Source organism: Eufriesea mexicana, unplaced genomic scaffold (assembly GCF_001483705.2).
Source record: "Eufriesea mexicana isolate 0111107269 unplaced genomic scaffold, ASM148370v2 scaffold6179, whole genome shotgun sequence".
Classification (NCBI taxonomy): domain Eukaryota; kingdom Metazoa; phylum Arthropoda; class Insecta; order Hymenoptera; family Apidae; genus Eufriesea; species Eufriesea mexicana.
The window spans coordinates 159123-170014 of NW_016914064.1; the positions used below are offsets into that span (position 1 = coordinate 159123).

Here is a 10892-nt window from a genome sequence, read left to right on the forward strand (position 1 = left end):
GGGGGGGGGGGGGGGGGGGGGGGAAAGAAGACGAACGAATGTGAAATTGCATTAAACAAGGAAACAGACTTCTCTTTTTCGAATCAACGTTATGGAACAGTATGTATTATGCATTATACCGTGATATCTCCGAAAAAATCACGCGATTAGTTGTCTGGACTAAAAGTTACTTATTTGTCGCGCATATTTCACGACCAAAGATGTTACAAATCATCGTCTACAAACGCTGAAACGCAATGAATCGATCATTCGCGTTCCGAGCGAGATTTTCCAGCGTCGTCATCGACATCATCTCAGACGAATACAGGGTGTTTCGTCATTTCTTTCCACTTCGATTAGAAGAGAAATTCGAGAAGGAAGAGAAAGGCATATACGTACTTATGTATATAAGCTTCCGATCATTTTCACGGACATGCCCACCGCCAAGGACGATTTGAACGATTCGCCGAGATTTCCGAAGGATTAACAACAATGCGATGGTACGAAGACAGTACGTAGGCGATAATTCGAAGCGCGTGAAAATATTTTATCGTCGAGTTCAGCCTGGAAACCGGACTCGAGCACAGATTGCCGGGAGGTGAAAGCGCATATTGCGCTCTCCCAGTGTCAGTCACGGCCGAGCCGCTCGTCCTGCCGCATCGCGTCGTATTATATTGTATTTGTATCGTATCGTATCTTGTCGTATCTTGCCGTGTCGTATCATGTTGTGTCGTATTGAGAAATATTCTCACGATTTTTCGTTCATCAATTGCAACGATACAATTGTTCCTCGATCATCATTGTTTGCTGAGCCTCCAACTTACCCCTGATACAAAAATTTGATATTCGTGGAACTGTGTTCTTACGCGAGACTCGTTCGTAACGAGTCGACATGTCGTGGAAATGAAACAGACCTTGAAAATTTTCCGCCGACCGAATACACAAGGTAAATTACACCGGTTACTTTTTACGACACTTTGTACACGACATATGATAAAAAGTTGGCAGAAATTGAGATTTGTCCAAGGGAATAAGGATTATACGACTGTTTCCAGTTCGTACTTTTATCAAACGCTCCACATTAGGTCTCTCGTTACGTTTGTTGCATATACATTCTATATGTATGCACAATCGTGTAATGGAAACTACTTAAAGAGTTCTTTCATATACGTATAATAACTCCTGCGATTCACGTATAGTCGATGAGACGATCTCCTTGTAGAAATGAAAGTAAAAGAAATTACGCGATTCACGCGGCCGAAATGATTTCACCTTGTTTATTCGCTCGATACGCCAGGGTTTCCATCCTCTTTCTTCTCTTCGATTTCCCGATTTCACGATTCTCCGATCTTCCTGTTAACCTTCGGAACTTGGACAAATGTCGGCGTGTACACAATATTCTTAGCTTATCACACAGAGACATTCGTGCATGCGTGAACGTAAAAGAACGACATAAGTAGTAACGCTTGACCGTGAACGATGATTTTAAGTGGCTGTAAGCCTTGGCAACGGATCGGTGTTGCTCGTTGGCTGTTCGAGGAATATCGAAGAATGGAAGAAAGAAGGGAACGAAGCTGAAACGAAGCAAACGACGCAAGATTCACAAAGAACGCAGGGTCTCGTTCAAATGAGGGTCATCAACCTAGGCGAAGACATGGACACGCAGGAAACATCGTGCTACGTTCACGAAGGTCTCGCAAGATTTTAGAAAATTGCGTGGATTAAAATTTGATTTATCAATAATTATCGTGATGTAAAATTTCGATATACATATGTTGTATATAGACAAATCCATCTACACGAAAGAAAGTAAATAAATTGATTTAGTAATTTGATTTATCTTGAGAGATCGTATGAAAGTAAAAATCCAGTTGAAACCAGTTGAATTTTTCTCTTTAATTTCAGAAATTCTCCTCTTTCGTCCGCTTAGCTATTAATTATTTTGCAGGCGATGCATCCGACGATAGCACGTACGAGAGTCTTCATTCCTTCCAGCCGGAGGATGATTTCAGCTCAAATTCGGAAACGGAAACGGAAACGGAAACATTCGACGAGATGAAAGAACAAAAGGACAAAGATATTGAAACGGAGCAAAAGATTCCGAATCGATTGGTAATCGCGTATATGGAAGCGCCAACGAAACCGAATCCTCCTCCACCGCGTGAAGTAAGTCTGACTCGAACTCTTGGTAGAAGAATAAAAATGCTTCGAAGAACGTGGAGCATTACCAAAGGAAGTCTAGGTCGGATGCGGAGGAGGACCTCGGTTGACGATGATCATTCCTGCGAGGAAAACAAAGAATCCTCCAACGATCATTCGAATTTAGACAGTGGAAGATATTTTAGTTTTGCGAGGCATTTTAAGAAAAACGTTACCGGACCTTTTTCAACTTTTTACTTGAATGGTTACACTACGAACGACGACAACGAATCCACAGCAACGACCAGGGGTTCGAACAAGGAACCAATGTACAGCAATACCAACAACGAAGTAGGTAAGTTGATTTGAAAGTTTGAATCTGACGAATCATCGTTGCATATATCCTTGCCAATTTTCGAACTTTTCGCAATGTTACGTTAGATCACTACAGCGTATTTACCGATCAGGAACCTCTATATCAATTTTACGCAGCAGCCACTGCTAGAATAGCATTTGAATGCAACTCAGACGGTTACGAAGAGGTAACGTATTAACGTATTACAAACAATTCACCATTCTCTTCAACACTGAATGATTTTTAATCGTTATTGATTAATCGTAGGTCGAGGATATGATCCCATCGCAATCTACAACGGATCTAGCAAAACCAGGATATAGAATATTATGGTGCCAAACATCGCAAGTTATAAATAATGGTCTTTTACGTAAGCGGCTCATTGCATCGTTGCTTTTTTCATATTTTATCTAAAGTTTGTCGATGGTCACGTTTTACTTTTTATTAGAACGACTAAGTACGGAAGAGAAGAAGATCCAGGAAGCGAAATTCGAGATTCTCACTTCGGAAGCGTCCTATTTGAATTCTCTTCGCGTCCTGAAGAACGAATTCCTCAACGACTGTTTGTTCGATGAAATTTTGACGCCGATCGAAAAGGATAAACTGTTTGGCGGTATACCGAGCGTATTGCAAGCATCGCAACAGTTTTTAGCCGAATTGGAAACCGTATGGAGACACGATCCAATGTTGCACGGTTTATCAAACGTATTGCTTAAATATGCCGACAAATGTTTAGATATTTACGTTGCATATTGTTGTAAGCAAGTTAGCATAGACACGACACTCAGAGATTTAAGGTACATAGAAAATGTTTTTCTTTCAAATGTCGATAATGTTAACTTGTGAAATTATTATTCCAGAATGCGGAAGGGTTTAAAATTTGTAGAAACGGTCTCGCAAATAGAAGCTCGTTCAACTTGTCAAAGTTTATCTTTGCACTCTTTTTTAATGTTACCCATGCAACGAATAACGAGGTAAGATAAGTCTATACGCCGAATAACGAATGAACGACAAAAGCATATAACTGTGGTTCAGGCTTCCTTTATTGGCTGATGCGGTTCTTTCTAAACTACCAGTCGAACACGATGATAGATCTCACTGGGAAAGAATTTTGTCGAATTTGAGTTATGTTGTTGCCGAATGCAACGAAGGTGCCCGTGCCGCGGCGAAAGAAATCGAGATGGAAAATTTAGCCAGGTAATGTATATTAACAATAATGTTTATGGCTTAATGTTTGTGTATTTATATATACTGAACATCTGCAATTATGTTTCAACAGAAAACTCGAATATTCCGTAAAAATTAAACCGATCGTATTAAAAGGGAAATATTTGATCAAAAGTGGACCAGTCGTACAACTATCGACAAAAGCAGATTCCGAATATAAACTTACGTTTGGAAAAAAATTTAATAAAACGCCTCTCTATTTATTATTGCTCACGGATTTCCTTCTAGTCGCGAAATATAAATCCAAGTATAAACATTCCATATGATCACATTTTATTCGTTACATTGTAAAATTAAATATTTTTTATGATATTCTTTTCTTCTCTTTGTTACAGTACTCACGACGAAACGTACACCGTTATCGATGCTTGTAAAAGAAGTCTAATCGCTTTAGAATCAGTTCCCGAAGACTCGCCGTTCAGTGGACGTAATGCAATGTTATTGACTCTCTTAGAAAATCATTCCGGACATCAAATTGAATATATTTTAACATGTGAAAGCGACACAGAAAGACAAAGGTGGTTAGAAGCAGTTTCGCCATCGAAACGAGGACTAACAGGAGAAACTCTTTACGAGGTGTGGGATTGTCCTCAAGTAGTAGCTTTATATTACTATTCTCCAAATCAACCAGATGAATTATCATTACATCCAGGTGTGTAATATCTTCTGCGAAAAAGTTACTATACTTATCTTAATATTTTTGTGTTTCAACTAACGCGGCATGTTATTTTCAGGAGATGTTATAAACGTATTTAGAAAAATGTCGGACGGATGGTATCACGGTGAAAAATTGTTAAATGGTGAACAGGGCTGGTTTCCTGGAAATTATACGAAAGAAATTGCTTCGGAACATGTTCGCGCAAAAAATCTTAAACAGAGACATCGTTTCCTTATGTTAAATGGAAATATATTGCAACGGAAAACAAAGCAACAATCAGCTATTAATTAAATAAAGATTGATGTAATTACGAATTGCTAATGCTAATGTAATTTTTAATAAACCAAGTTTCATAATATTGTATATTAATCTAATCCCTTTCATTCTTACATACTGGTATATTACTCTAACATCGAGTTATAAATATAGGAATTGGAAAAAATGAAAACATGTCTGTAACAAAAGTATGTTGTTATTTATTATCTTCGTATAAATATTATAAATGTTCCCTAATAATCTTAATGATTAATAAATATAATTTATACGTTTTATCTAAAAGCCTGAGGGTAAAACACAAATAAAATTAATGTTTAAATAGATTATAACAATCAGTGGAATGTTCTGTCTATGAGACATATTCTGGAGAAGTGAGACATAATACAATTTTAGAATATATTCTTCCTAGTTCTTTTTCAGGAAAAATATTATTATGCTATTAAAAATATGACAAACTTTAACTCAAGTAACAAAGATAATTTTCTAGAAGCAAGAGTATTATATTTTCAAATAGAAAATTCAGCAACTTTGTCATTACTCTCTTCTGTGACAAACACAGACCTTTTCGTTGAATGTGTTCACTTTCATACATTACAGTGTATTTTAATGATATCTATATACCTGCCCTAGAATATCTAGATGGTTTTACTTCAAATAATTTTCTTACAAAATATACCTGGATAGCTGTTGTTACCATTATGACAATTATTTGTGCAATAGACCATGTTTGGACATAAGAATTGTTATCCAATAACAAATTTAAATCTCGAGCTTCTCTACTTCTGCTCAAATGCTGAGTCTGAAGCATCTTATTAATGTTTCTCTCTACATTTGTTATTACAGACTACAAAGCACAAATATGTAACAAACAATTTGATATATGCAAATGAAAATAATAAATACATACTGTGAAGTTTTCTACGGAAAGATTTAATTCCTCCAGCTCCCTTGAATATTTATCCCATTCATCGTACCTGTATTACATATATTGTTAATTATAATTAAAAGTTATATTTTATAACATGATAAATTTGAAAATATACATATGTAGATAAAGTTATTACCTAACCACTGTGATATATAAGTTCACTAATTTTGGTGCAAATCTGGAAAATTGATTATCTATACAAATACTGTAATAACCAGCATCTTTCACAGTATCTTGATAATCTGAATTAGAAAGCCACTGATAATGATGAACTATTATTCCATTTGGATTTCTTATTGCAAAACCAGCTTTTCCATCTCCACCACGTACTACCTGTATATACAAATATGTTTTAAAATTTTCTTTTCTTACAAATATTTGAAAATCTATAGATCGCAATGTATACAACCATATGGTTAAATACTCAAATAAATAATGGACTATATCTAAAATTTTAAGGGAAATACTCGTGTATCTTCTAATGTTATGCCGGTTCTCAACCCAAATAAATTAATAAGAGAAGCATTTTTAATAAAATAATAGTGTAACAAACAGTTACATACCTGAAAATTTACATAGAAAGTAGCACCAGCATCAACATATTGAAAGTAACAATCTTCTTTTCCAGCATCGATATAAACTTTATAATCTAAGGCCACCGCGGGTAAATTTTCATACCATGAATTAGGCATACTAGTGTTTACAAGGCTAAGAAACACTCCGAAAATTAGACTTCGTAAAAGATTAAACATTGTTCACGTTTAATCAAACAAGTCATCACAACGATCCACCTGGCCAACAATCGCTTTCACTGACAAATGTGTTTCAATGTACTTCTCTTACTGCCACCACAATCTTCAGTGCCTCTCAACTATTTTTATTCAACATTTTGTTCTAATTCAAATTATTTAAATATATTATAAATTTAATCACTATTTCATTTCAAAAATAAGAAAGCAGAAAACCTTACATTTATAAATATTATAATAATTTTATACTATTTCTAAGATATTGTTTCCATTTTCCAAATTCCATTTGTATTATAACATAATTTATTTGAATTGTTATTATCATATAATGTTTTATGGAATTTACAACAAATACACAATTAAATCTGTTATTTATTTAATCATATTAAGGAAATACAAAACGTTATAATTAATAAAAATAAGAATAATTTAAACATCTAAAATTTCGAAAACTTTATATATAAAATTTTTATACTGTAATTTAATAAGTCTTAAAAAGTTTTTATATATTTATAAAATTAATGTCTTCAAATTTTAATGTAAAGGTAATACACAAAGAACAAAAGAAATAAATATGTATGTATTGAATGATCTGAATTTCGATTCTCAATGCCAAGTGAAAACATTTGTGGAAGAAAGAGAGCTACCTAGACTTAATACAAATAAAAATCTAAATGAAATTGATTCGTTTTGAAGTGCTTGTATATGTATCTGTCATATTATATAATTGGTTAAACAATGTAATTATTCATTTTATATTGTGAAAATTTGTATGTACAGAAAGAAAAATTGGAAGATTTATTCTTATAACAAAGCTATCGAGTTATTCTTATTAAAAACCTATTATTGAATAGTTATTAAAATTATTTAATAACAATATCTTAATCAGTATTATATCATATAATTAAATTTTTATAAGTTTTCAATATACGATCAATCAAATCTAGGGATCTTTCCTGCAGTGGCAGCCCTTGCATGTACGTTTAGTATATTTTTCAAATAATCGTCTAGGGCACATAACTTCAGTTCATGGAGACATTCAGAACGGTTCAGAAGACGGGTTTGCTTGTTCTAAAATGAAAATTGTGGTGTAATTTGTAGCTAATAAATCACAGTTTTCTAAATAAACGAATATAATAAATAAATATGCAACGAAATATTTGTGACAATACGTGGTGCGTTTGTGAGAATGGAAAGTGTTGTAAAAATACTAAGGTACAGTAAAAGCAAAATATCGTTGTTGTCTGTGCAGTGTATAGCATAGGAATGGTATCGCCATCCAAAATTCAACATCAGGAGCATAAGCAGTCACCAAGAGAAAACAAATTAATCAAACACTCACGTATGTCTATATATATATATATATATATACATATATATATATATATACACACATATATATATATACATATATATATATGTTTATAACACAACAATTTATAATTAAATTATTAAATTTTCATGAACAATTTTTTTCGATGTTCGTAATAATATAAGAATTTACATAAAATTATTTTTATCGTTTGGATATATCAAATTAATTATTCTGTAATACTTGTGAAACTATTTTTTTATAAAAATAGTTGAACTAACATAATAAAATATTTTATACTAACATATTTTTTTAGTTTACATAATATATTGTCATGATATTTTTATCAAATCGTCACATTTCGTCAAATTTCTTTAAAATCGCATGTTTTTGTAACATTAAAAGGAAATGTATTCTACAAAATATAGTGAAATTAACAAATTTTTTATGACATTTCTGTGACATTTCAGATGTTCATGCACATAGGGATCTAAAATCGTTGGAAGGAAAATCATTTTACTTGGATATCAAGAATCATGCTACTACAGCTAAAATAGAAGCAAAAATTAAAGATTTGGGAGGAGTAAGTGTTTAGTTACGTGTAGGTGGCATTTGTGAAACCTTCACTTTTTACCCTTTATTTTCTCCTGTTGTTGATTCATTGCATAGTTTCAGTATATTTGTAGTAACTCCTTTTCTACGTATTTCCCTTCTATCTCGTATATTAGTTTGCTTTCTCGCTCACTCTTATGCTATTTATCTTCTGTCTTGCTTTCCACCATTCTCTATTGCTATCCTATACCCTGTTAGTATTAACTTGCCATCCAATTGTACATGCAATTCAAACATCTTTAATTTTACGATTTATTGTTTTCGAAACAATATTTTTTTCATTATAACAGTAAATTTGAAATTTTTTTAATTAAACTCTGGTTTAAATTAGTCGAAATAAATTGAATGCAAAAAAATAATGAAGTAGAAAAATTCCGTAAAATTGAGAAAGTATTTAAAAACACTTAATTTTAAGATATTTGACAAAAATTCTCTTGTCCCTGATGTTGAATATCGTAATGGCTGAAAATCATTAATTATATACATATATATCATGTTATATATTATTATGTGTGTATCTATATGTGTGTGTATATATATATATATATATATATAGGAAAGAAAAATATAACTTAGAAACTTTTAATATAGTGCAGACTATCGTAAAATATTTCTGTTGACAAACAACCGCTAAAAAACCGGGTCGTGTCACGCCATCTTTAGGAGAACCTGCGAAGTACGACGAAGTGGGGCAGATTCGTCGCTTTCAACTGTTGTGTTGTGGTTTGAAAAAACAAAAAATATGGACGCGAAAATACAGCGAAAAACGATTTTCACGTATTCAGTGAAGCTACCGTATTCATTTTGTCACAGTATTCGTCGACGGAGAACGAGCAAGAACGCAAAGCGCCGCCTCCAGGCTCATCTGCCAAGCTGTTAACGGCGAATGGCCATTTTGTGCGTGACAGTTCTCCCCCGCGAGTAACGATCTCATCGCGCGTCCTAGCACTCTTTTCCTTTGCCTCCTTCCTTTCGTTTGATCGCTCGAGATGTATTTCGACAAACTTCTCCCTTCAAACCAATTACCGTGAATTGCGTTTAAACTAATTTCTAACGCAAAGTTCGAAATTTTTGCTAATTTGCAAACGAATAAACAGTGTGGTTCGAGGAAGTTGTTTTGTATGAAGGTTTCATGCGTTTCAAGACCGTTTGACAGTAATTGAATATAAGCTCACCGACTATCTTGATTCTTACGAATTCGTTTTAAGAAATCCTTTTAAATTGACTTCTCGATAAAAACATCTTGAATTATTCCTTTCGTTTGATCCCACGTGCTTCGTTATTGTCCTGATTGTGCGATTTGTAATATATTATTAGAACGGTGTGTAACAATGCGGCAACCATTATTAACTACATGAAGATTTCCACCTACATACGCATGGTTCGCACTTCCGTGAATTCGATTGATAGTGCGTTTAGTAGCGCTTGAGAAGAACACGAAATTGTTTGACGTCAGCATACCGCGATGTAAACGTGTATTCGTGTGTCCGTCAAGGGATCACTTATCACCGGGCGTCCACACATTACGTATCCTTTTGATGCAGCCTCCAATTTTTTTCTCGTGAGTTAAATCACTAAAAACTCGGCAAACTTTTGTTCCCTGTTCTTCATATTTTGTTTTCTTTCCATCTTATATTTATCTCTCTATTTCCTATTTTTGTGTTTGTATTTCACCTTATCAAATTGAAAAAGCACATTTTCACTTAATTTAAAGCTTCCCTTCACAATATTTACAAATTACTCCAAAATCTCGACAATCATTGATAAATTTCATTTATAATTTTCTAGGTAATAGAATTATTTTTAGTACGGAGTGTAGATCTGGTGATTAGTGACAGAGTAGATAAGACCGGTTACATAAATTTCGAAAAACATAAATGGGGTTGTACCAGTGGAGGCAGCGGGGGACCTCCCTCGCTGAGGAGTTTAGAAACTCCAACCCCAATGCCAACTCCATCAATGTCATTTTTTAGTCCTGAATGCCCCTTGTCTAATACAACTAATCTACGGGGTCAAACTACCCAGAGATCTGTAAGTATCCTGTTTAAGTAAAATTTGTCTTGTACTTTTTGCTTAAAGCAATTTCATATCATTTTATGCATGTTTTTATAGAAATCACGGGTGGAGGCAATGTTGGAGCGTGCTCTGATACAGCCACAACAGTGTTCCGTGGATCCACTTTACAACGCCCAAAATTGGGGAATTCCTATTTGGGCAATTGACAAACTTCAAGCTTGGCTTGACAAAATCTCTCCATCTATTAAAGATACAAATCATTTGAAACAATTAAGGCACACAAATCAACAGAGTTCAACTAAAGATACAAAAGTCAGGCACCTCAAAGGTCCTTATCTGAAATTTGAATCCTTTCAGAGGTATGTTGTTGGACATAAAATCTTTATTATTATATATCAAGGTATTTTCATTTTCATTGATGTATTAATGTAGGAATACCAGACCTGTATTTGTTGAACTGCCTGTGTGGCCAACATTGAATTTTCACGGTGATCCAGGTTCTTGTCCTTTTAATACAAAGAGACGAGAAAAACTGGAAAAATTGCGAAAAGAAGTAAAAGAAAATAGAGAAGGTATTCGGACTATTAATCAAGAGGAGGTAACATCAGATAAGCATTTTGTGTTGTATTTAATTTAATCAT

At 33.8% G+C, this 10892-nt stretch overlaps 3 protein-coding genes across 5 annotated transcripts in view; 2 read left to right on the forward strand and 1 right to left on the reverse strand.

Annotated features, from left to right (window-relative positions):
* The window catches only part of Exn (Ephexin), a 10060-nt gene extending 5411 nt beyond the window's left edge, over positions 1-4649 (forward strand). For both annotated transcript variants that reach the window (XM_017906818.1, XM_017906819.1), the window contains 9 exons: positions 1928-2473; positions 2560-2660; positions 2741-2843; positions 2922-3270; positions 3334-3447; positions 3509-3670; positions 3753-3947; positions 4036-4352; positions 4435-4649. In XM_017906818.1, the coding sequence (XP_017762307.1) occupies positions 1928-2473; positions 2560-2660; positions 2741-2843; positions 2922-3270; positions 3334-3447; positions 3509-3670; positions 3753-3947; positions 4036-4352; positions 4435-4649 (2102 nt within the window). The remainder of the gene's footprint in view (positions 1-1927; positions 2474-2559; positions 2661-2740; positions 2844-2921; positions 3271-3333; positions 3448-3508; positions 3671-3752; positions 3948-4035; positions 4353-4434) is intronic.
* A 570-nt stretch (positions 4650-5219) lies between these two features.
* Positions 5220-6413, reverse strand: LOC108552324 (transmembrane emp24 domain-containing protein 5). Its single transcript, XM_017906809.1, has 4 exons — positions 6126-6413; positions 5699-5895; positions 5542-5608; positions 5220-5478 (listed from the first exon to the last, which is right to left on the reverse strand). Exons 1-4 carry the CDS (start codon positions 6312-6314, stop codon positions 5248-5250), a joined length of 684 nt encoding a protein of 227 aa, XP_017762298.1. The 5' UTR covers positions 6315-6413; the 3' UTR covers positions 5220-5247.
* A 1047-nt stretch (positions 6414-7460) lies between these two features.
* The window catches only part of LOC108552339 (uncharacterized), a 7594-nt gene continuing 4162 nt past the window's right edge, over positions 7461-10892 (forward strand). The window contains exons 1-5 of one of the 2 annotated variants that reach the window (XM_017906839.1): positions 7461-7653; positions 8094-8206; positions 10024-10266; positions 10348-10610; positions 10684-10849. In XM_017906839.1, the coding sequence (XP_017762328.1) occupies positions 7578-7653; positions 8094-8206; positions 10024-10266; positions 10348-10610; positions 10684-10849 (861 nt within the window). In that variant the 5' untranslated portion in view covers positions 7461-7577. The remainder of the gene's footprint in view (positions 7654-8093; positions 8207-10023; positions 10267-10347; positions 10611-10683; positions 10850-10892) is intronic. The other variant, XM_017906838.1, reaches the window with a different exon arrangement.

Excerpts from the sequence above, each read along its gene's own strand:
- LOC108552324 (XM_017906809.1), bottom strand. The coding sequence starts at position 6,314 with ATGTTTAATCTTTTACGAAGTCTAATTTTCGGAGTGTTTCTTAGCCTT. Across the intron at positions 5,896-6,125 it reads CTTTCTATGTAAATTTTCAG|GTAGTACGTGGTGGAGATGG; the intron begins GTATGTAACTGT and ends TTGTATATACAG. Across the intron at positions 5,479-5,541 it reads TTTCCGTAGAAAACTTCACA|TCTGTAATAACAAATGTAGA; the intron begins GTATGTATTTAT and ends TGTGCTTTGTAG.